General features: G+C 42.9%; 1 protein-coding gene across 9 annotated transcripts in view; it reads right to left on the bottom strand.

Annotated features, from left to right (window-relative positions):
- The window catches only part of stxbp5l (syntaxin binding protein 5L), a 136,748-nt gene that overhangs the window by 68,521 nt on the left and 41,421 nt on the right, over window positions 1-26,806 (bottom strand). For all 9 annotated transcript variants that reach the window (XM_063499735.1, XM_063499726.1, XM_063499729.1 and 6 more), the window contains exons 3-4: window positions 8,388-8,469; window positions 1,065-1,165 (exon numbers count right to left, since the gene is read on the bottom strand). In XM_063499735.1, coding sequence (XP_063355805.1) covers window positions 1,065-1,165; window positions 8,388-8,469 — 183 coding nt within the window. The remainder of the gene's footprint in view (window positions 1-1,064; window positions 1,166-8,387; window positions 8,470-26,806) is intronic.

Here is a 26,806-nt window from a genome sequence, read left to right as displayed (position 1 = left end):
CTTGATCACATTTGTACCAGCTGGAGGAAACGTAGTCTGTACCAAGTAACGCCTGCTGGCTTTGACCTTCCTACAGATAATCAGCCAGCATTGTCCAGTGTTGCAGGAGCTGCAGGTGGCGTCTCAGCCCTCTCTTTTCTGAGACTTGCATGAGGTGTCAAATATGGAAGCTGTACAGACACTGACACGCAATCAAGACATCGAGCTGGTACTGTTACACCCACATCACCCCCCGCCACCCCACCAGAACGATGAGTTCTAAAACAGAAGAGGTTGTCTCCTGGAGCAAAGATTCACCTCTCTGACTGATGTTCGACCCAGGCCGTCATCAGCAATATGTTTTTAAAGTGTTGCACAGGTGCAGAAGCCTGTTTGCTATAACCGTGTAAACACTGCTTCATGTGGTTTTCAGGGTTTAGGTGATAAAATGTGAAATGGCTTCATGTTAGGAGTCGGCTCTGGCAGGGGCGTGGTGTCGCGGGGCACGGGGGTCATCGGCTGAGGTGGAGCAGAGCTTTTAGCCAGCACCAGAGTTCTGCCCTACATCTGAACAACACTCTGCTTCTCCATCTTTAGGACGCAGCCCAGCATGACCCCACAGCGTGCAACAGATCTGCTTTTCTGCAGCAGGACATCGTGTCAGGTCACGTTTGGTGTAACGGACACATTTTCAGCTCAGTTGTGAAGAAAGCCAAAGTGGTAAGGCTGTTCCTCTAAGCACCCACACTCTGCTGTTTGGCTTTGGATAATGATGCCGCAGCTGAGGCTGCTAACCAGCACATGCTTGCTGGTATGGGATGTACTTGTAGAAACAGCTGGAGCTACAGACCATCGGAGCCGGCTCTGGGTGAGAAAGTGTCCACCTCTATGCCTCTGCTGTTTTTAGAAGATCGTAATGATACAACACAGAGTTAATAAATCATGATCCTCAGAGGAGGATCAACCAGTGAGTTTGAAGTGTACACACAAACACTCAGCTCGAGCTGATTCGCTTACCAAAGGATGACATCATGAGGGCTACGTCCATCTTTTTATACAGATTTTATGTGCGGACGTGTGCATACCTCTCTCTGTTAAACTTGAGTGAATGCAGGATGGCCGGCCGCCTCTGGCGCAGATTCCACAAGTGCAACGTGTCGTCTGCACAGGCTGAGACCAGCGCCCCCTGGAGGACAGAAAAGACACATCAGCCTGTAATCCTTCTGTACAGCAAGAACTGTTCATACACAGGCTCTGCAGGGCAGTGATAATAAAGCCACTGCATGAACATGACCCCATCTCCAAACATCTGCTTACTGTCCTCACACCTTCACATCTGGGCTCTGCATGAACCCAATCAGATATTTGTTTGTCCAACTTTCCATTAAAACACCGTCACAGCATCACAGACAGAACCAGGCTGTGGTAACGATAAGGTGGAGCATCGCCTTCATAGCACACACGATTTGATTTTCTCTATTTTTCAAAAATGACTCATAAATGTGATTTTCTCCACCAATTACAGCGAGACAATGAAAGAATTAAGAAAACTGTGAAAGCGTATCTGTGAGGATTAAAGACCTTGACTTTTACATGTTATTACAAATATGACAGCTACTACTGAGCATGTACAGGGAAAGAAATAATGAAAATAATCTTCTGTGTTATTTCACGTCTCCCCTCCCCGTATGGAGAGACGGTATAAATATATTAGCCTCTTTTCATTTTTACATAATCTCACCGAGAGCTTTTCTTTGGATTGAAGTCGTTCGTGTCTTGCACATCATATAATTCCATCCCACTGGGATTAACACGGCCTCACACTGAATTGCTAATTGCCCATTAAATTGCACTCAGTTTTGCTCTGAAACAGCTTCCACAAATGAAGATAATGTTTCTAATGTTTGCAACCTGACTCCTTCTGCAATCACTGTTCTGGAATAATAATGTCCCCTGTTAGAGTGGCACCATTTCATTAAGTGAAAGTAAAATCAAAAGCATATGTGTGTGTGTCGGTTCGTGCCATTGTTTCTTTTAAATGATTCGAGTAACTGTTCAAAATCACACGTTTGTCCTGATTCTTCTTTCAGATCAGGCTGTGCTTTTGCTCTAACATGAAACAATGATCTGTGTGATGCACAGGATCTTCAGTTTCTTGCATGTGATTTAATGAGACGCTGAGTATTTGCTTATTTGTTGCTGGACTTTTTAAACTTGATTTAAATACTGTATTTTATCTTTACATGGTAACATTGTTGCGTAAGATTGGTGACATTTAAACTCCAGTAAACCTGTGATTCAGTGAGCAGTGTTCTGGCTGATCCTTAACACAGTCTGAAGCTTAAAGATTATTTTAACTATGCTGACTGAGACAGTGATGCCCCCCCACCCCCCCACCAATCACCCATCTCTCCCAGTATACAGCAGAAAACACTGTAAGTACTGTACTGGTGGTTCGTCAGGGACAGCACAGCTATGCTGTTTTTTCTGTACTACATGTAATTTACTTTGTGTTCAGCTTTAACCTTCTTCTTGTGATAAAAGCACCTCTAATGTTTTTTTTGTGCACGTTTTAAAAATGACGTATTGCAGTTTGGATGTCTGCTGGTCCTGGGGAGGAAGGGGCTGACTGCTTGAAATCATTTGCCATTGAGTGAGAATGTAATAAGTTTTTGCTGAGTTAGCAGTGGCCACAGTATGAATTCAGTGGATCAGCTGACGTGATGGCTCAGTCACACAGTAGTAAAAATAGGACAGCAACTTCCCTGTGACTGGGAACAATGGGAACAATGGGAGGTTTCACTGCATTTTGTTGCAAGTCGTTGTGGATACCAGCTTTTGGCATGACTCAGAGTCAGCCTGTAGCAGTAAGTGCAAACTAAACTGGCTGTATTGTGGTTATATTGCTTCTGTAACCTTTGAGTGCCTTTGTGTTTTTGTCGTTGCATCACCGTCCTGTAGCGTCAGGAGCGTCCACGTCACCGGAAATTTAGAATTTGTGTTTCAAATCTACGCGGTTCTGGACGAACGCTGAATGTAAGTAGTTCATGTGAACTTCAGTGATGGCAGCAGATCTTCTCTGGTCTTATCACAGTGAATCGAAACATCATCATTAACAAACTGCGTGCGACTGCCACCTCATTCACCTGCAGACTGACAGCAGACTGACTCGTTGCTGTTCTTTCTCTGTCTCGAGGCACTAAAGTTGCGAGAGGTCACAGATCTCATCCTCAAACATTTCAAAGGCAGCTAGACTGCAAGTCCACCGCACAGAGTTACAATAATTCTGGTCATGCTGCAGTCTCCTGACTGTAGTAACAAACCAACAGGGTGCTCAGTTTAACTCCACTCTCTTTCAGTTGATGCGTGCGTTTTGTCAGGATTGAATGAAGCCGAGTTTTTCTTCTGTAGCTCCATTTACAGCTGCAAATATCCTTACATGCTGACAACAGGCACGTGTGATGTGCTTGGGTTTCATTACTCCACTGTAATGCAACATAGAACTGCTAGAGTTGCTCAACATCATGTTTCATGGACACTCCTGAAGAATCACTGCACTTCATAATTGTCAAAGGGCAGCAGGGAAGTTTTTAGAGCAGCCAAGAACGGAGAATGCAGAGGAGGAGAGAGCAAAACAGAGCGAGGTGGAACAGCCGCTAATGAAGAAATCACTCCAGACGGGGAGAAGAGAGAACCGAGGCAGACAGGGTGAAAGCCTGTCATCAATTATCTTGACGTCTTGATGGCAACAAAGGCAAGATAACCAGGCACAAGTACAGTGCACGGCATGGGTGAAAATGAAAGCCGTGCCAAGAGAAATTACATAGAAAGACATCAGAACATCTCTTGGTGCGCTTATCTCTACCTGTATTCAAAAGCAGGTGAGGATGAGCCCCGTAGTCTAGATAACAGCTCCTTTCAAAAAGCAAGAACAGAGAAAAACAAAGGATCTGCTTAAAACCCTCCACCAGAACCTTTCATCTTTTGTCTGTGTGTATTGATCTGGTCAGTAGAAATGACTATTAAGACACTCATCACAGAACACATTAATCGTTCATTAATTAATCAATATCTAAGCCTCATCATGGCCTGACATTAATCAGCACTTTTCAGAGGAACTCCCTGAAGAGTGTTCTGAAGTCTTATTTTCTGTACCTTGTACTTCCTAGTTTCTTAGTTAGTATTTGATCCTGTTCATGGTTTCCTCTCCCCTCGTCTTTTTGATTAGTGCCAGCTGTGTTTCCCAGATGTTTCCTCTTTGCCCTGTTCCCCGCTTGTATTTAGGGTCTGATTCTTCCTCGTTCCTGGCCGTGTGTTCTGCCTGCCTGCCTAGTCTCATGTGTATTCTCAGTTTAGTTAGTTTTGTATTTCTGGCGTTCAGCAATTCCGCAGAGTTTTTGAGTTTGATTTTGCCTCCATGAGTCTGCGTTTTGGGTCCATTCCTGCTGCCACACACAGCAAACTTGACAGGATGGGTCTGTTAGTATGACAGTGACCCAAAACTTACCACCAGGGCAACAAAGGAGTGGCTAAAGAAGAAGCACATTGAGGTCATGGAGTGGCCTGGCACGCCTCAGGCCCACAGATAATCTGTGCAGGGAGCTGAAGCTTGGAGAGTTTCTGTAAGGAGGAGTGAGCCAAAGCTGATGACCAAAAACAAGTTGGTTCTTTTGCTAATCGTATTGTCTTTGGCCTTTTTATAAGATCGAATGATGACAGATACATTTTAACGCTGGTTCAAGCAAATCAAGCTACCAAAGTGCAAAGACAACCTTGGAGACCTCTGCTACTGACCCGTTTATAAAATGACTGAAGTCTGTGTGCTGTGAAGGAGAAAAGAAGAAATGAGGGTGACTCGAGAATTTAGCATATTGCTGTACGTTTACACCTAAACACAAAATCATGCGTCGTGTTCGGTCCCAGCTCAGCTCAATAATCCATAATCGCCTTTTTCTTACATTAGCGCTCTCCTCTCTTTGCCCCGACTCCAGCACCAAACCAGCCTCTTTACATGTTTTATTCATTAAACATAATAATGAATTCAGAATAGAGAAACTAACACATTAATTAGCCTATTCATACCCTCCACTGACAGTGCCACAAAATAATAATCTATAAATATTTTTCCTCATCAAATATGAAGCGAGAGGCCCACGAGGATGGCATGGTATGAAATTACTAAGTAATAAAAGACACGACGGCTGGATATGTTGAAGTGTGGGGGTTTGTGTGATAGAGGAGAAAGATGCTCTTCATGCATGCAACGCTCTCGAGTACCTGAGAAGTGGCCTCGTTTGTGGGTTGGTGCGGTGTGTCTAATGGGGAGAAGTCATTACACCTCACTGAATGTCAAGAGTCCGGTCTGAATGTATAAGCCAACCATTAACAGGGCAGCCGACAGCCCACGCACCGAGTCCACAAGAGGGTTCTGACATGGAGCTCTGCTATTATCCACTCTGTCAAGCGATGGGAAGACCTACAGTCAGTGAGGGAGCATTAACATACGAGTGTCTGTGCATCACCATGCAAACACATGTTTACGAGCAAAAATTCATTTCTGAATCCCTCTGAAGACGAAGAAACCTGGTGGATTTCAACTGGTTGGGGACAAAAAATAACTGCACGATTAAAAGATATATCTGGATGATTTTAATGTCAGTGAGGAGTCAGTTGGGCTGCATTCACTCTATGTTTTTGGTCTTCTGTATGTGAAGTGCTGCCTATGAGCTCTGCAGCATTTGAGTGATTCTAATAACGAAGTACTGCCTCTGACAGATGATGGGCTTTAACTTGGATCACGAGCACTGATCTTTCTCCATCCCCGTCTCTTCCCATCATTCTGCTAGAATTTAATCTTGTTTTAGCTGATAAAAAAACTGTCTGCTGTTTTCTAGGAACATGTGATCTGGCCTTCCTTCAGTCTTGCTGGTCTGCATCTTAAAGTAACTCATCTGTATTTACAATCCTGAAAGCATCCTCTGTGGATTGGGGATGTTGTCAATAGTACTGTTTCTTACAAATATTCACGAATGTTCAAAATTTTCAAAAGTATATATATATTTAAAAATCCCCCTCTCGCCCCTTCAAGCTCGGGTCCTCTACCCGAGGCCTGGGAGCTTGATGGTCCTGCACAGTATCTCTGCTGGTCCCAGGACTACGCTCTGCCGGACAGAGATCTCCGGTGTTGTTGGAGACTGGGGAGCGTGCTTTTCCTTTTCGTGCCCCATTTTTGTGGAACAACCCCCCTCAAGATATTAGGCAGGCATGCTCTGTGGAGGGCTTTAAAGCTAAGTTAAAGACTTACATGTTCACCCTATCTTATGTGTCTTACGTGTCTTTAAATTGTTGTCAGTTTTTAAATTGTATTGCTTTTATTTATTTATCTTTTTATCTTCAAATAACTGTTCAGCACTTTGTTTGATAGCACTTTATAAATAAAGTTGTTGTTGTTTTTGTTGTTATTGTTGTTGTTGTTCCTGGGACCTGCTGGAGCCACTCGCTTAGCTCGGGAGTCACCGCACCGAGTGCTCCGACTATCACTGGGACCACCGTTACCTTCACCCTCCACATCTTCTCCACATCTTCTCGAGCCCTTGGTACTCCTCCAGCTTCTCGTGTTCCCTCTTCCTGATGTTGTTGTTATTCAGTATCACTACATCGATCACTACGGCCGTCTTCTTTGTCTGCCACCACTATGTCCGGTTGGTTAGCCACCACCATTTAGTCCGTCTGTATCTGGAAGTCCCACAGGATCTTAGCTCGGTCATCCTCCACCACCCTTGGGGGCGTGTCCTATTTTAATCTCAGGACTTCCAGGCCGTACTCGACATTTGAAATCAACTCCAAAACATTTTTTTGTTACTTATAACTAACTATGACTATAGATGGTTTATATAAAGCTGAGGGTCCATACTTCAGTACTTCAGTCTCATTTTGGTTCCTCTGTTCTATATTAGTGTTGGACAGAGACAGAATTACTATTCAAATACTTATCAAACCATTTTTTAAAACGCACACACACACACACACACACACACACACACACACACACACACACACACACACACACACACACACACACACACACACACAAATTCATTTTAAAAATCCACTAATTTGACAAGATACACTTGAACCCACACACTGCTGTAACATGCTCTCAGCTACACTCGTTCTCTTACACTATTACAAAAACATTTGGGTGCTTAAACACACACACACACACACACACACACACACACACACACACACACACACTGTACCTGCCTATACCTGTAACACAGAAACACACATAACCCTCTTCAGGCTCATCCACCTCCATTTGCCTCAGACACATCACAAGTAGGCCAGTGAGTGATGGAGAAGTGGGCTGAAACAGCCAGTGGGCTTAAAAAGAAACACACCGAGGAAAGAAAAAGACGAGAGGAGCTGAGAGGAAAAGAGATTACAGCAGAATAAAGGAGAAGATCGATGAGAGACGGCTTTACGTTTGAGACCTGTGTCACCCTTCTCCTGCTCTTGTAACCATCGTGAAATCCTCCTTTCCCCGGTACACAGTCAGTATTTTGTTAGAAAGTACAGCAATAAACTGCTGTTAAAGTCCTAAAATGAACAGTATGACACAGAGCACTGTCATGTGTAAGCCCACACACCACAGTTTGTCAGAGTGAAAAAGAAGAGGAGAGAATAAAAACCACATCGGTGTAACTAAGCACTGCTCATAATTATCCTTCATTTAAAATGGTGACATATGCAGAGTTTTGGCTGCTGCCACTCAAAGATCAATTAACTGAGAGTTAATCAGGAACTGTTTACTTATAAATGTCACGACCATCAGACTGCAAATGAATTCAACTAAATCTTCATTTATACAATCATGAAATGCACACTATGCATAATATATATTATGATTGGTTATTATATGGTATTAAAGTTTCCATTGTAAAAGAACACCATACACTGCAGTGTTGAAGTCTTCTGCTGCTTCTAATCCAGCCCACAAAGCTACTCCAGAAATCCTGCCTGTATCAGATGCTCAGTGAACAGTGGAGTGTGTGTGGCCCTTATAAAGGTCCAGTGAACCAAACATCTGTGTGAGAAAACACACAGTGTGGTGACTGATGAGACCGGGTAGCTTTACACTCTAATTATTACTTTATTTCATTATCAACTAATCCCATAATATAGGAAACCCAACCTAGTTACCATGCTAACAATCACCGGGGTAGTTAAAGGTCCTTCTAAAAGTGGTTATCACCACCATCATCGTTTCATTGTTAGTTCTACTGAAGAACTAAAAACGTTTTTTAATCATAATTATAGCTAGTTATAACATTAGGCTGCTGGTACAGCTCCGGGTTTCCAAATATTATAAAAAGAACTAAAAAGCCTAAAAGATTGTGGCTTACCTCATTGATGAGAAACTGCAGCTGAAGAACAGCAGCTCCGCTCTCATGCTGACAGTAGCAGTCCACCCCAGGTCGGCCCAGTCTGGTGACACCACAGAGTCAAGGAAGAGCACTAAACCAAGTTTCTGTGGGTGTGCAGTGAGTGCAGGGCACGCAGACAGAACATCCAATCAGTACATAAGCATGGAGCAGATATGATGATGAGCCAAAACATCAAGTTTATTTACAGACACAACAACAGCACACGTCCAGGTTTAACTGCTGAGCTGCTGCACAGTCTGAGGTGCAACACAGAATAAAGGGCTTCAGGCTGACAGTAGTCTCTGTTCCTGGTGGTGTTTGTGCAGTGTGAAACAAGGAGAACATAAACTCCTGAGTTGTTTTGTTGTTTACTTGAAAACGTATCTAAAGGAAACGTGGCTGCACAGCAGCTGAACGACAGACGATCACTACAGCACAGGCAGATGGTGCAATGTCAGATCCAGTTATACGGGACGACTGGATGTGAACGAAGAAGTGCACTGTAATCTCAAACTGTACCTCTCTCACCTTGGAGCACCCAGGTTCACAGGGAAACAGCATCCAGAAACAGTGTTTTCATTAGTGTGTGGTGCCGGCGATGGCATCACAAAAAGGTCCGGACGCCGTTCAGCGTCTTCATGCTGTCAGAAATAACCCTGTCGAGCCCATCATTATTAGTTTTAGCACAGTTTTTCTTAGGAAGCACTTCTCCTGTGTGAGCTAGTTAGTTAATAGTTGGTATAATGATTGGGTACAACATTACTGTTTCCTTGCGGCTTGTTTAGGAAACAGGTACGCTCACCAGAGGAAGTCAAAACCCCGAGAACATCCTTCAAAGCAGGTGGAAACCAGCAGGAGGCAGAAATGACACAACGTGGAAACAGAGCCAGTTGGATGAGAATTACAAGCAGTTATTCAATCACTACAGTTTGTTCAGTTTGTGCACTGCGTTGCCAGCATGTGTCAGCACACCGCAGTGCAGCTGAGAAACAAGCAGCCCTGCAAGGACTCTCATACGTCTGGTGATGCATTATTATAAAGCAGACATGCAGTCAGAGTGCCCCGACTGTCATTCTTATCAAGCAAGAACTGAAAACGAAGAATCTATTGGACAAAATATTTACTGTTGAAGTTTGAGTCAGCAGAGAGGTTTTCACGTTTTCTACCAGCACAGAGAGAAAGCTCGTTTGCTCGAACAGTTTCTCTGCTGTGATTTCACGTGCACATGAGCTGTAACGTCTCATTACAAAACCTGTGCTATGATGTGCCTGGCTATTTTGCTCTACCCTTCTCCCTAAAGAGATTTCTGTCCACCTCGTTTAGCGTCAGTGGCTGCCCATGACACCTCGCAAACAGCTCGGGGCAAGGTGATTGTCTGAGCCATAATCAAATATGTGTTCATCTGGTTAACAGCACCGCGAAAAAAGAAAATGACAGTATGTGTAAACGCTGTGAGTGGAAAGAGCGATCAGAGATGAGGGTTCAGTATTAATGAAACCCAGAGAGAGGAATCACAGAGAGCAGGCGGGAGACTGAAGAACGATTTAACGTGCACGAGGAAGAAAAGCAGATTTAATTACGCTTATTTTAGCGCTCCGCTGTCAACGAGTGGACAGCAGATCCAGTTATAAATCCTTCAGTTACCAGTAACACCATCCACACGTGGCTTTGGAATAATGCTTCACCTGGCAGACGTACTGATAGCATGCACAGCGAGTACGCTCCATGTCAATTTCACAATGTCCTCTGAAAGCAGCAGGGCAGAACCACCCAGACAGTCCCTCTGTACAGACTCATCTACAGCAGCAGCCGTGGACCCGATACGGCGAATCGTTGAACCAGGGAGCAGAAATCAGCTTCACTGGGAAGGAAAGACTCGGTTTATTTTTGTGGCTTTGGGCTAAAGTCAACTTTAGTTATTAACATTTATTTACTCTATACAATGCATGCAACAGCCTTAACCTTATATAGAAAACTAGCATATATGCTAACATTTGAGGTATTATTGTCTGTAAAAAAGACAATAATACTTGAAGATTTAGGTTCCTGTGAATATCAGTGATAATAATCACAAACAGTGTTTATTAAAACATTAAACGTTTCTTATAGTGTGTTAAGAAACGTATGAGTGGACCACAGAGAGCGTTTTTATGAGCGTCTGGTGCCAGCGAGTGTATTTGAGGATGGCTGGTTATGGTCAAAGTCAGCTCGATTACTGTTAATACAAAATGCTATTTAATTATCATAATTTTCCCTGCTAGTATCTCTGTGTTACATATTCTGTCTTTCATGCGCGCTGTAATCAGTCGCAGATTTGTAAAATGCTTCACTGTCCGTTTGAATATATCAGATTAACGGTTTGATGAGACACCGTGGCAGACATCCAACATGATGCAGAGGACGCGTCACAAAACTGTGACCTTGACTAACCAGTGGGTGCTGTCAGACACTGTGTGTGTGTGTGTGTGTGTGTGTGTGTGTGTGTGTGTGTGTGTGTGTGTGTGTGTGTGTGAGAAAGAGAGAGAGAGAGTTTGTATTCATATCTTTGTGGGGACTGAAAATTGGAAGTTTACTAAACTTATGGGGACCAAAATCCAGGTCCCCACAAGTTTGAAACCATTTTTGAGGCTCAAAATGTGGTTTTAGTGTCAGGGTTACAATTAGGTTATGGTTAGGTTTAGGGAAACCATTATGTCAATGAAGGTCCTCACTAAGATAGCTGAACGGGCTTGTGTGTGTGTGTGTGTGATTTATATTGCTGTAGCATGTATGCATAAAGAGCTGAGCTGTTCCTGAATGATAAACTGACCGTGCTTTTACTTTGGTGGGACAAAGTATTTGCCCACTTCCTGATTTCTTATGTTTTTGTGATATTTGTTGCAGTCACATGTTCCAGATCATCAAAGAAATTTAAACAACAAATATTTGTCAAAGAGAACCAGAGTAAATACAAAGTGCTTTTTCATTTATTAGGGGAACAAAGTAATCCAAACCTACCTGACCCCGTGTTTAAGTGTAACTGTGATTAATCAGACTTTTTTGAAAGCTGAGTTCAGTGTCACTGCAGTCGGGTCTGATTACTACCTGATCTGCTGAAGGGAGAAATCACACAAATCTGTCTGAGACGTTAAGTAGGCTAAAGGACCTAAAAACACTCAGCACATGATGCCAGGATGTAAAGAAACTGGAGAACAGCCGAGGAACAAAGCCACAGCAAAAGTCATATTTCTGTCTAAACCTTGTTAAATGACCACAATAAGAAGACGAACCAAAGACTTCACAGCACTGTTCGCTCACATGTTACTAATGAAATTATAAAGTTCATGTCAGGTCTATAAAAACTGAAACAGATATTGTAGCTTTCTCTGTCATCGCGTCCAATCAATGGACCTCTATCACTAAAGGAAAGAAGAAAGAAAAGACGAAATAGCAAAAACTTTAAGCTGTCTTGAGCCTTTTGTGCTCGTGCACCCACACCGAGCCACCAAACCTAAAAGAAAAATCTATCCTGTGACCTATGGAGATCCATGGAGCACAGAGAACAGGCCCCTCGCACAAACCAGTCGATATGGACTGTTTCTCCTTTGAATTCCCACACAGCGGGTGACTCCTAGCATTAAAGGCTTAAATGACAATAACTCAGAGGAGGGAGGCTGCCTGTGAGTGTGTTGGTGTGCGTCAGTGAGTTGTGTTAAAGAAGCCTGCACTGGTGTGATGTTCTGTGTCAGGACACTTTAATAGATGTTTTATAATAATATAAATGTTTGACACAGTCTAGCTCAGTGGCAGTGATGGTAACATGTGTTATATGAACATTTTACATATACTGTAACATATGAATGTGCAGAGACGATGTGCGTGTACGCTGGTTTCTGAAGGTGAGGAACAGCAGCAGAGCAGCTCTGTGGCTACACGGGTGTAAGCTGTGTCGATGCAACTCAGTGATCACGCTCTGTGTGTGTGTGTGTGTGCGTGTGTGTGTGTGTGTGCGTGTGTGCGTGTGTGTGTGAGATTCAGGAGCTGACTTGAAAGGGAATGGTAGACTTAAATCATCTCTGTGTCAGTCTGCATCTTTCTCTCCCTGACAGGCGAGTCTTTGTACAGATCACATTCAAATTCACATCACACTCAAGGGCGCATCAAAACACACAAGATGCTGTCAAAACACAAAGCTCATGTGAAGGTGAAGTCGCCTACATCCATAAGAAGACAACGCTGTGCTGCTGCCAGCCAACAGGACAGAACGGCAGCGAGTTTTTGTTGATCATATTTGTCTCTAAAACCAATGAGTGGAATCAAATGTGTCGTGAATTTAAGTTCGTTTGTGATGCTCGGTTTGCCTCTGAAAAAGGATGGAGGTAAACACAGTAAACATGTTTACCCAGGTCAGGTCCATCGTATCTGCGATGGACCTGACCTGGGGTACTCTACCTCTAACCAGTAAGATGGGGCATATCCCAGCTCGCTGGATCAGGTGGGTGCAGCCGCCCACTTGGCTGAGGGTGTGGGCCGTAGAGCTGTACCCATCTAACTCTTGCTTTAGTATTCATTTCACCGACAGACCTACAAGGATGCCAGGTTTTCCGTGAGTTAAATTCTATTATAATTTCATGAGCATGTTACCGATAATTATCTGTCTGTGTCCCTCCCACACACGGAGCAGGATGCAGCTAGCAAACATTAGCACTTCGTCGCTCATGTGCTTAAATCTGCCTCCAAAAACAAGATGGCGATAACTCTACAGCCAAAGCTGAGGTTTCAAAACAGCCGAGGATGATGGCACGCTGAATATGTTCATGATGTACACTCTGACACTTTATTAAGTACACATTGCTAATATTGAGTTGGTACTAAGACGTCTGAACTGCTTTAAGTCAATAATTTGACTTCTACATATGAAAAATAATCTTAACTGATATGTTTTTGGATATTTGCTTTTATGCTGTGGTCCAAACACCGAGGCTTTTTGTCTTTAGATGTTTTATTCTATATATTATTTCTGTTGGCACATCATCATTTTCATTATTGTTCTAACTGTACCTCAGCTTTCAGTCATGTTTGGTCCTGATGTTTGAATATTCAGGTTTCAAAGGTAACATTATTATTAATAGTAGTATTAAAATGATAAAATCATGTATTATTTTTCTAGTGCATGCTTCTAAACTGGTGGTTGGTATTACATTAGCAAAGATTAGCTATATTCAAACAGAAAAAGTGTTGTATGAGAGGCTCTGAGATGCACTTAACAGAAATGAGTGTTTTTAGATAACAGCACCTGTAAGGAGGCTAAAACATGGTTAGCTTACAGTTTTCAGTAAATTATTACCAACTCTCCCTGCTGTGGGCAAACAAGCAAATTAGTTCAGAGCTGCACACAATAGGCTCCAATCACACACATGTGTTTATCTCAGCAGGAACGCCAACACTTATATCAAGTCTACTGTGAGGAGGAAACATCAAGAGTGTTTGCTTCCCAGCAGCAGGACGTTGTGCTGCAGGAGAGACTTGAAACATTTCTCCGTGTTCTGCTTCAACGTCTCTGCATCATTTTTTCAGGATCTTTTCAAACACTTCACAAATATTTCCAGTCCTCTGAATCAGTTTACGTCTTTGGCATCGTGACATGAAATAGGAGTTTCTGGGATGCAGAAAGATCTGCTCCAATGAGCACCACGGGAGGACTAATGATTAGCCAATCAGCACCGTGGGTGAGCGGTTATCATTAGTTGTCATGCTGTGAACTGGAGCCTAGGCGTAATAATAAAAAAGGGAGATGGTTGGTGTTGGAGTCAAATTGTTAAATGTTGTCATTGCGTTACTTAAATTTGTAAGTCTTAGTTCAAGCAGCAGGATCAAAGACATTCCTTTGTCTCTGACCACCTCTCCAGCCTGTTTGTTGGTGGGGGAGGCTGCAGTGTGTTATTACAGGGACATCTATGTGAGGGTTCTGTTTTCTTGTTTAGTAAGCTTCCTGCCTTTATGACCCTTTTGGTGAGCGGGAGGTCACACAAACGCACCCCCAAACACAAACACACACACACACACACACACATACACACACATACGTGCTTACACGTGCACACACATAGTGCCTTATCTTTTGTGACCATAGGGGGGTTTTACAATGGGAGGTGCTTGTGTGTACTGTAACTGTTTTCAATAAAAGGCAGCAAGCGGAGGCCAGAGTCGAGGTCGTCTGTGGTTGGATTCAGAGTGCTTTCCTGAGACACCGACCAGGAGGCAGCGAGCTCGTGTTCAAGAAACCAGATTATTTGAGGACCATGTGAAAAACAATATCCACCACATTATTACACCATCAGCGACAGCCTGAATCCAACAACCATCATGTTGTTTATCCCACATTTTTCAGTCTTCTGTCAGTCTGGTGTGGTCTTCTGCTGCTCTAACCCATCTAATTCAAGGTTTTCACATGCAGAGATGCCTTCAGCGCAAAGCAAACTGGCCATTCTCCTCTGACCTCACTCTCTACTTTCTCTTCTTCAGCCCTTCTCTGTAAAGTCTAGAGATGGTTGAGCTTGAGCACCAGCAAACAAGGAGTTTCTGAAATATTCATACCAGCCTGTCCGGCACCAACAACCATGCAGCCTTCAAAGTCACTTAAATCAGCTTTCCTCCCCTTTCTGATGCTCATGTTAAACTTAAATTAAATGTCTAAATGCACTGAGATGCTGCCATGTTTAATCAGCATGCCAGGCTGATGAGATATATTTAATGAGCAGGTAAACAGGTGTACCTAATAAAGTGTCTGCTTCACTATTAAAAACCTAGAAAATCAAATATTCGAGTATGGCTTCTTCTGTGTGTTGTTATTAATAAATAACTAATCCCACAGAACTCTGTCCGAACGGATGTGATCTCAAACTGTGGATGGACTGAGCGACATTTCCTAATGAGCTGACGCTGCTCTCTACTCATTAGGAATGCCTTTCTGCTCAGGACTGTGAGGTGTAAACATGAGCTTCCTGATTCCGACCTAATGCATCCTGGATCCATTTCCCTTAACTGTATTGCATTAAACTCACCCGCCTAACACGCAGCACTTGTTTTTCAGGTGTGATTGTGCTTCACGCGCGGGAAACTAATATCCCTCCATGACCACAGCCCGGAGCAGCTAAAGACCGTCCTCTGTCTGAACCGCACTGCCAGGCAGGTGATATCGGCCATCTCTGGTTTCTGCCTAATCCCTGATATCTGACTACAGAACACGTCTCCACAGTCACCTGGTGTTTTTGTTCTGTTCTGTCATCTCAAACATTATACTATTATTATAAGAGGATGAGGTTTGTATTAGCATTACAGAGGCATCCATGTTATCGTCCTGCATCAGTGTTCACCGTTTCTAAATCCTGCAGAAAAAGCTGGGAGCTGTTACAGCTGTTACAGCTGTGTTCTTCTGCATGCAGTGATGTTAGCACCGGGGGCTGCGCGCTACTTCAAACTGCTGAAATTTAAGATGAATCTTGATTAAACTCATTTTACTCCACAAAATTATACCACAGTGCTTCTTGAATTGATCCCACTGCATCCTCTGGCTATCACCCAATCCATGCTTAAAATCTATCTCTCACCCCACTTTATCTCTTACCTCTCTGCCTCTTTCACTGTGTGTGTGTCTGTGTGTGCATGTGTGAAGGAGGGTGTATAATAACTGGTTTGTGTGAGTTTAATAATGCTGGTGAAGGAGTGGAGACACAGCTGGGCAATTTAGATTTGAGTATAAACATCTCACAGCAGAGTGGATACAGAAAAAATGTGTGCACGAGAGTGTGTGTGTGCGTAAGTGTGTGTGTGTGCGCGAGTGTGCGTGTGCGCGCGAGTGTGTGTGCACAAGTGTGTGTGCGCGAGTGTGCGTGTGCGCGAGTGTGCGTGTGCACGAGTGTGCGTGTGTGCACAAGTTTGTGTGTGCACAAGTGTGCGTGTACACGAGTGTGTGTGTGCACAAGTGTGTGTGTGCACGAGTGTGTGTGCGCGAGTGTGTGTGCACAAGTGTGTGTGTGCGCGAGTGTGCGTGTGCACGAGTGTGTGTGTGCACGAGTGTGCGTGTGCATGAGTGTGCGTGTGTGCACAAGTTTGTGTGTGCACAAGTGTGCGTGTACACGAGTGTGTGTGTGCACAAGTGTGTGTGCGTGCACGATTGTGCGTCAGTCATAAAGCTTTGTGAAGCAGCCATGATGTGAGACATATGAATGATGTGTGATTTACTTGGCTGTGCAGACAAAAAAAGAAGATAATTGAACATTTATGGTTGTTTCATATATGACACTGCTTTGATTTACAGATTCATAGATCTGTTTATAAAGAGAAAGACCATCAGCATACACACAAATTGTTTTCATGTTCCAACACAATGTTCATACAGAAATATGGCAGAGTATGTGTGAACCAGTTTCAATAGATGTCCAAGAAGAAGCCTTAATAATATCACCTCTGTTCTAAAGCCATGATTTCAGTATCCAAGCACAAGCCTTTCATTTCTGCCAGTAATTATCTGATTAACCAGCCGAGTGACTCTCAGTGCCAGAATACAAACAGCTGTGGGCAGCCAACCAATTCATGCTTTTGTCCTTGTGTTGGTCAAGCTCCATTTCTGGCCAATGCTCTGTGTCTGTTTTATTTTTTTATCGAAATCATTTAAATTAAGAACCATGAAAATGCTCTTCAGTGCTGCTTAATTCAACCAGCCAATAAAATCTGAGTCCTGAAGATGCGAGCCACTCTGGTGCTGACATCACACGGGAACATGAACACCTGGGAGCTGTCCCTCGACCCACCCATCATCCATCCATCATCCATCCATCCAGCCATCCATCCACCCACCCATCATCCATCCATTCAGCCATCTATCCATCAATTCAGCTGTCATCCATCCAGCCATCCATCTCATCCACCCACCCATCATCCATCCATCCATCCATCCACCCACCCACCCACCCATCCATCCACCCACCCACCCATCATCCATCCATCCACCCATCATCCATCCATCCATCCATCCACCCACCCACCCATCCTCCATCCATCCATCCATCCATCTATCCATTCATCCAATCATCCATCCATCCAGGCATCATCTATCATCCATCCATCGACCCATCCATTCGGCCATCTGTACATCATCCATCCATCCACCCATCATCCACCCATCCATCCGTCCAATCATCCATCCATCCATTCAGCCGCCGTCCAATCATCCATCCATCCATCCATCCATCCATCATCCACCCATCAATTCATCATCCATCCATCCACCCACCCATCATCCATCCACCCACCCATCATCCATCCATCCACCCATCCATCCTCCATCCATCCATCCATCCATCCATCCATCCATCCATCCTCCATCCATCCATTCAGCTGTCATCCACCCATCCTCCATCCAGCCATCATCCATCCATCCATCCATCCACCCACCCATCCTCCATCCATCCATCCATCCACCCACCCATCCTCCATCCATCCATCCATCCAGGCATCATCTATCATCCATCCATCGACCCATCCATTCGGCCATCTGTACATCATCCATCCATCCACCCATCATCCATCCGTCCAATCATCCATCCACCCACCCATCCATCATCCATCTGTCATCCATCCATCCACCCACCCATCCATCATCCATCCATCCATCCATTCAGCCGTCGTCCATCATCCATCCATCCATCCATCCATCCATCCATCCATCCATCCAAATCATCCATCAGTCCATCGATACATCAATCCATCCATCCAGTTTAGCATCATGGTTGGGCTGGAGCCTGTCGTAGCTGTCATAAGATGCCGTGCACACTGGATAGGTTGGTGCTCCGTCACATTTATACAACAACAAATTTAAAGGATAATTCCCATAAACTGCATATTTCTCATATTGTATTTTTACTGCTCTGTGACTCATAAAACTTTTCCGAGTTCCAAAAAACAAGTCTTTGCAAAATGACAGCTGCATATATTACATTAAAGCAATCAGGGCGAGCTCCCTGAAGACTCAGAAAGGAAAGTTTTTTTTATGGAAATCATTTTATTTCATTTAATGATTTTTGTTTTGGGTCTGATAGAAAGCAAGCACGACATCAGGAAGCCTGTTTTCTGCTCGCTGCACGAGGCTCATAAATCAGGGACGGCTGGCTTTCAATATTCATCACTAACACAATTATTAGCCGCCATCAGGCAGGTACCCTCGGACCTATGTTTGACCTCGCGTTGTGCCATCTTCCTCCAGGGTTTAGTTTTGAATGGACGTGTGGTGTAAATATCTTACCTACACACATCTGAGCTGCCACACAGTAAAGCAGTGAGAAACATGTTCACAGCTCAATGATTTTGTTTTCACAAGCTTCATAAAAGGATTCTCCTAATCTGTGTACTAACACATTACTTGCACAGTGCTCATGGAGTCAGTTTCTGTGTACTGCAAAAAAGGACAAATCTATCAAACTAAAACCACTTTGATTAGTGGAAAGCTCCTCCTGTGAATGTATCTTGAGAGATGCTGCACTGCTCTGCTTTGATGTGATAAGAAAAGCGAGAGAAGGCATCTGTCTGGACCAGGCTCTGATCATTTAAAGATATATTTATCTCATTGCTTATTTGACTGTTTCACATAATAGTGATTCAAATGCTAAAGGTTGTCTGCCCACCACACTTTTTAAAGACTACATCTGTGTTGGTCAAAGCTGTCCTTTGGTGATTACATACAGTAATTTTACAAATTTGAATAACCATAAAAGCCAATGTGGAAGTAAATATATAAATATAAATCTTTATATTTGTATATAATTATAAAAAGTTTGGATTATTAATCACTGCATTATATATGAGTGAATGCTAACTGCTAACCATCTTTGCTCTGTCCATTATTATCAATGAAAACAGTTTATGAAGCAGTTTAAATGACTTTCGTTTACAAACAACTTTAGATCTTTTTTCTATTTGAATTCTTTTTAAAAGCATTTTGTACTTCATATATTCACCTTTAAGTACACCTGTTCAACTGCACGTCAACGCAAATATCTAATCAGCCAATCACATGTGAGTAATGCAGTACATTGAGACATGTAGACTTGTGTCTCTGTCCCGTCTTCCTCCACTCACCCCCAACCTGTCATGAAAAAGATGGCCCCGCCCCTCCCTGAGCCTGGTTCTGATGGAGGTTTCTTCCTGTTAAAAGGGAGTTTTTCCTTCCCACTGTCACCAAGTGCTTGGTGGGCTGTTCTCTGTATGACTGTAGGGTGTTTACCTTACAATATAAAGCACCTTAATGTGTCTGTTGTTGTGATTTGGCGCTATGTAAATAAATTTGAAGTGAAGTGAATGGTCAGGATGACCTGCTGAAGCTCAAACTGAGCATCATAATGGAGAAGAAAGGTGAGTTCAGTGACTCTGAAAGTGTCGTGGTTGTTGGTAATCATAAACTGCTGATCCACATCTCTGTGGCCTCACAAAGAGAAAACATCCGCTCTCTGGATAAAAATGCCTTGGTGATGCCAGCGGTCAGAGGAGAAAGACCCCGACTCTGCAGCAACTGTGCGATGCTATCATTGAAATATGGATCATAATCTTGACCTGAATATTTACTCTGTTCAATCTATGCCAATTAAGCCAAAAATCAAACCCAGTAGTATGAAGGAAGGCGTACATAATACTAAATAAAAAATGTGCCACACTATAAAAGTTTCATGCCAACAGCAATTATCCCCAACTAATTATTTCATCTAAATAAAAGTCATGACTGGGGGGCATTAGTGCTTTTATTACCTCTTTTTCTCTCTGCCTGCCAAACATAATGTTATATTTTTAAATCATAAAATCTTATCTTAGTTGCACTTTCATGTGACAGAGCAGAATTATTAGTTTAGCTGCACATAAACACCCACAAATCAGCCATTATTTCTCCTGTTAGTGCTCTAAAAGTGAAGCTCAGTGAACTGCATATTAAAGTCTGGCAACATCACTTTCACAGTATATAACACTGCAGGTCCTTTACCCACCGCTGACCTCTGCCACTGATCTCAGGCTCCTTAACATTGTACACAGTGTATGTTCACAAATTACAAATCATGTCTAATTAATATCAGACGTGATTTATTTAGTACTGCTGCACCTATGCATGCAAAAACATCAGACATTTTACTTCCTGCAGGTTTTTGCCATTAGAACTCTAAATGAGACATCAGTAAACCAACGTCCCGCTTATAAAACGTGCTGTCTGCGGACACATAACTTATCTGGATGAGGAATATTGTCTGTGCCCGCATCTTGCAATAGCTCGCAGGAGGCATTTGGATCAAAATGTAATTGGATCAGCGTTCACACGTTTGGAGGCGGTCTGTTTCACTCTGTGATCAGCTCTCAGGCAGGTGTAAATGAAATCAGTCCAGCTTGACCACAAAAATGTCTCACCTGGTTGTCTTTGCTAGGACGCAGACCAACATTTCTACCACGACTGCTAGATGGCAGCAGGAACATTAGAGCGGCAAAGAAAGCGAGCCGCTGCGTTAGCTTCAGCTGGGATGGTTTGTGTTCGTTGACGAGCAGCCAGCAATAACCAAACTGTTTAGCATAATGTGATCCAATCACAGCAGAGCCAGGAACCAGATAACAACAATGAATTTTAAAAGTGGGTGTAAATGAAAACGTGTGTATAATTAGTGTTATCAATGAGGAGGAGCCGGTTTGGCTTTATCTCTTCTATTCAAACATCGCTAAAACAACAACAGCCTTTTTAATGTCAACAGCGGCACATTTGTAGCTCACCTGACCTCTAGCATTTAATAACGGGGAAAAGGAAGGGTGTGATAATCCCCGGGCTCTTTGCCTGCACGCTATTGTCTTCTGTTATTTGCAGGTAGGTGGAATTGTTCATTTGCGAGCTCCTGAGCCGGCGTTCCAGGCCTCTCGAAGGCTCTCTTCCTCACACTACGTTCGATTCCTTTGTTATTTCATCTCTTTAACTCCCACACGGCGCTCTTCAGAGACCCACTCATGAATGACACCGATGTAAGGGGCATCCACATACTATTACTTCTTGTAGTTTAATCTGACTTTCTGTAAATAAACAAAGACAGCTGGCACATTTTAGTTTGCCATGGTTTAACAGTCAGCCATACATGGGAAAACAGAGATTTGATGCTATGACATGACTGATCTCACAGAATATGCAGAAACAGTTTTCTCCTACTGGACCGTAAATGTAAAGACTTTGTTTTACAGCTGCTGGCAAGCAAAAGACACACAAAGGCAGATAAATGAACTCAGTTTAAGAAGCAGTTCAAAAATATGGTTTTTGTAAAGTACAGGGAGGAGGTAGGGCTCTGATTGGCTGTTCTCACCCACTATTCTCACAATAGTGATGTTCAAATTTGGATGTGTAACTGGGGTTATAAAAAATAAAAAAAATACATGTAAAAAATTATAATGAAGAATTTCTGGTGGAGACGGCATGAACAGGAAGAAGCAGCGTAGACTATTAGTTACTATACAGTGTAAAAGGGGGCGGGATTAAATAAGTCATGCTTCTTCCTACTTCCTTTTTGAACAAGTAAGTTATTTATAATTATTATTGTTTTGTTTTCATTTTGTTTTGGTTTGTTTGTCTCTTTTTTCTCTGTTGTTGTTGTTGTTAAACTATTTTAACATGTTCAAAATAAAGATCAATACAAATCTACATTGATTTCAAACATTGCAACCTTTAGTGCTGCACTCTGAGAAAAATCACTTTGATGTCGTCTCATTTAATTCTGTTATTATTAAAAGTCTGACTATAACATCAAAGCGTGGGAATATGTGATTTACATAAATACAAATAAAACAAAATCAAAGGAAAATGCATCTTTCTGATGCCGCGTGATGTCGCATGGACACACACACACACACACACACACACACACACACACAGAGCCAGGCTGCACACATTCGTACACTCATGGCTGCATCTTAATGAGCAGCTCAGTGAGTAATTAACCTGCAGATAACCTTCTTTGAAGCAATAGAATTGGCTCTCAGCTGGAAACAGCACAGACATTCTCACAGGCCAAAAAAAAAAGTACTGCAACAGTCCGAGGTCTCCTTCACGATAGTGGGGGAGGAGTCTGGATAAGCGTAAACGGAGCGTGTCCTAACCTAAGGATGATTAAAGCTCCTGCGTGTGACTTGGATTTCTCCTGTAAGTATTCCGAGTGTTGGATCAGATTATTTTGAGTTGCTCTGTCTCATAGTGCTGCTGTGCCACAATGATTCCACATGGAATCATTTTAAAACTGACTCAATGCATTTCTTTGTCTCTGTCTCTACAAAGCAGGAAATAATCAGCTTGTATCTTCATCTTTGTCTGCATATTTTCTTCATCACTCTAATTACTTGATGCTTTTTGATTACCGTATTTTTCGGATTATAAGGCGCATCAGGGCACGCAAAATTTCAAAATCCCTGGTAGCCCTTCGGGCAGGGACTCTTCAGTTTTTGGTAGCCCAAAAATAAATTTAAGTAGCCCGAATAAAAAAGAGAGCAATTTTTTGATTGATGTTTTGTTTCCTGTTTTGTTTCCTTTACAATATTATACATTAAAGTGTAATATTGTAACGGAAACAAAACATTAATCAAAAAATTGTTGAAACACAAATTACAACATTGTATAAAAATTACAATCATCAACTCAAATACTTGGTTCTAATTGAACAGAAATTTCTATGAACTTGTAAGAACTGTACAACAGGAATCAGTCTGTGTCACATCCTGAATTTGAAATTTCCACTGAAGTCACGGGTAAGAGGCAAGTGGAACCAAGATCTAGGCCATTTGCTTTTTGAAGTTTGCAAAGACTGCTAAATTTTGCCAGTGGTAGTTCACTCCTTGCAACATAGTATGCTGTTATTAACTGATTTTTCAGGTTTATTTTTAGTATGTTAATTGCAATTGGTGTTTGTTCCGGGAAAGATATTGCAGACTGAGCAATAATGCATTTCTCATGGGTTCTAATGGGGGCCTTTCTTAAAATTACTGGTCCCAGTAACAAAGGCGCTTGTCGACTCAGAAATCGAGGGAAAACCAACAACACACCCGGCAGAACATTATGTTATTTACACGGGTGCACATAAGTGGTCCGCATGTGCGCATTCGCTGTCAAAATAAAAGACGCGCACCAGATAAGAAGTTGCAACGCGCGTTTGCGTCCATATAAAAGGCACTGTTTTTGTCCGCTAGAGTGGGATTTTCACGGCACATTCTGCACCACATCTCTGTGCGTTCATCATTTGTTTAAAGCCAGCTCACCTCCTGCAACCACTTTTCCTAGAATACGCGCTTCTTTTGTGGTTCGGACTCCATCTGACATTTCTTTGGAGGTGGAGGAACACCAAAGTAATTGCTTAAAGGAGCTCCTTCGACATCTTTAAGAGTTCTAAACAAATGTCTGTCCTCCTCCAGAAAATCTTATGTACGCAAACACGCATTGCAACTTCTTCTCTTGTGCGCGTTTTTTATTTTGACAGCGAATGCGCACCTGCGGACCACTTATGTGCACCCCTGGCTATTTAGCTTGTCATATTGCAGCCACAGAAATTCTTTTGTCCATGAAACCATAAAGCTGCACTTTCTTTTTGCCTTATAGTCTGATTTGTCATAACTTTTCCGTTTTGTGGTAAGCTTTTCTTTGGCTGTCACTTCTTCACCCTGACCGGTCTTATTTGGCTCAGCAGAACTAAAATATATATCCTGCTGCCTTTACACACGCACTCACATAACGCTCAGCGATTCTCTGCGCGATCAACCTCTCACATGTTTAAGCTTGCTGCGGGAGTTTTCACTTGTCATGTTTGATAGTAAACTAACGATTGATAAGACGATGTCAGAGGAATTGGTGCGCAAATTATCGTCACTCACCAATCAGTACTGTCGCTCTCTATACACAGTTCGCGCGATTGCAAAGTGAAAGCAAAAAACAAGCGCAAATTCTGGCTCACCGATGCCAATGACATATTTACCCAGCTACATTTCCGAAAGAATGCAAAAGCACTGACATATATTTTTCCTTCCTATGATAGCCCGACGGGCAGGGCAGGGATAGATTCTGGTAGCCCGACTGGAAAAATCGCTAGCCCCGGGACGTCGGGCTAGCGAATTTGCGAGCCCTGCGCATTAAGCGAAACAAAACAGTCAGATAAGTCAAACTTTACTCAGCTCATTCTTCTTGCTTCCTCCACTTCTGTACCATTGATTGACTAATGTTGAATTCTCTCACAGCTGCTCTATTCCCGTGTTGTTGCAGTATATTAATGACTAACCTCGTATTGTGGATGGATTATCTCAGCTGTTCTCCTGACTGAAGTTTGGTCCGTTTACAGCATCCTGCCATGCGATTGCATTTGTCTCTAACCATCGGGAGCCCTCACGTTAACTTTTATCCAGTGGAAAAAAGTTAGCGTTCATCCTCCAGCTTCACTGTTTATGTTATGCTAACATAGCTGTGTCGCTACGATCACGTAGCACATCATTATATACCAGCTAGCCCAACTTCAGTAACCCTACAAACGTCACTGCTGTTTAGTTTTCTGTCTTCATTTATGTTGGAAGTGATAGCAGAGCTGTACGTTTGAATTTTTCAGAAATCTCTCAGTCAGAACATGCTATATCATGTTTAGGTGGAAGCTAGCGAGCTAACTTCCTGCTAACTTCTAACTCTGTTAAATTTAATAAATCCTGTTTTCATGGATGTTAAACTTAATTGTTACACCTGGTAAAGCAGCAACGCTGATCATTTTATTAAAGATGAAAGAATTTAGACAGTTTGTAACTCTCAGTGATGCCGCAGTGTTCGTTTGACTTTGGGACCTGAATCTGACGGAGTTTAGGACCCAGATTCCTCCAAGAGGCTCCTGACTACAGTAGCCGTAATGCTCCAACAATCCATCAAGCGGTGCGGCTTCGTAGCTTACCAAAGTCGCACTAAAACATTTTTGACAGATTTTTGAGCGCCGTGTAGCACATAAAATCGGTCCGAGGTCAGTAAGCACAATCAGAATTCATACATAAGGCGCACTGATGATTTTTGAGAAAATTAAAGGATTTTAAGTGCGCCTTATAGTGCGGAAAATACAGTATTGTTTTAGTGATGACTGTTCTCAATGCAGTTTCTTCTCCTCCAAAGTGGAGATGGACCATAAAGAGCAGGAGAGCTGCTGTAAGTGTAATGATGCCCACACCTGCTGAGCAACTCAAATATAACAGGTGACAAAGGGAAAGACTTCAGACAAATTTACAGTGTCAGCACAGTTTGAGTTAGCACACGTGTCACAGCAGATCAATCACAGGATTTTGTTCAGGATGAATGTATTTGACACACTGTATCCTGTGGTTACAACACACCGTTTATATTGGAAACTTGAGACATAATCCTGTTCATTAACCCTGATCTCAAACTTCACGTCCTGCAGTTTGTTCTGTTCTTCAAGCGTTCCTCATCTACATGATTTTATAAAGCTTCTATTATTAAATACCCGTCTAACGTCTACAGGCACTGACGTCATAATGCTTCTTTCGTCACCAGGTGGCGCCAAAGCAATTAGCGCTGTGTTTTTGATTCGGTGGGGTTTTGCCCTTCCTGACGCCACCCCAATGGGTATCTGTGTCGGGTATATATTTGGTCTAAATTCACCCGTCGCTCGATTCGTAAATGTGATAAAAGTGGCCTTAAGCTTAGAAACAGCACTGGGCAGGAAATGGGGCAATCAAATAAGCCGCTGTCTCTGAATGTAACTTCCGATATTAAAAGATCAGACAATTTTTCAACCGTTCGGCTTCTCCATGAGGCACAGAAGATTAAACGTTGCTTCCTGGCGCTGATTTGAACTCTCTTTAGACTGCCACTCCTGCTGAAGCTGAGCCAGGGGAAAATATCTAGGCCTTATATCGGGGAAGTATTAGTGCTGCAGAACTGTGACAATATGACACAATATTACACAGCTTGGGAGGCAAGCTCACCCGGGCATGAGCGTAACATATTTTCATTAAACATTATAAGAACTGTGAATGGGAGGAGAGCGTTTCTGCTCTTGGGCTCCATCAGCGTTATTTGCCACTGTGGAATATACAGCATGTTTCCAGAGCGAGAAAAGTACAGCCGAGCTGTTTGTCAAGTAACACAATCACAAGCCCAGAGAGATTTTCTGCTCCAAAGAATTAAGTGTGGCTAATGCAGCGTCCTGCTGAGGCCAAGCCTGCCCGAGTACGCACACTTCCACTGGAGAAACACACCCACAGTAACACAATGCAAGAACACACAAGGTGCAGAGTAGAGACACAGCCAGGAGAAACTGAAGAGCCTCTGTCGCTCTCTCTGGGTAAGGTGCAATTTGACAACAGGAGCCATCGATTCAGCTGCC

Source organism: Pelmatolapia mariae, linkage group LG16_19 (assembly GCF_036321145.2).
Source record: "Pelmatolapia mariae isolate MD_Pm_ZW linkage group LG16_19, Pm_UMD_F_2, whole genome shotgun sequence".
In the NCBI taxonomy this organism is placed as follows: domain Eukaryota; kingdom Metazoa; phylum Chordata; class Actinopteri; order Cichliformes; family Cichlidae; genus Pelmatolapia; species Pelmatolapia mariae.
Note: the sequence above shows the minus strand (reverse complement) of the source record. Positions and strands in the feature narration are given on the sequence as shown.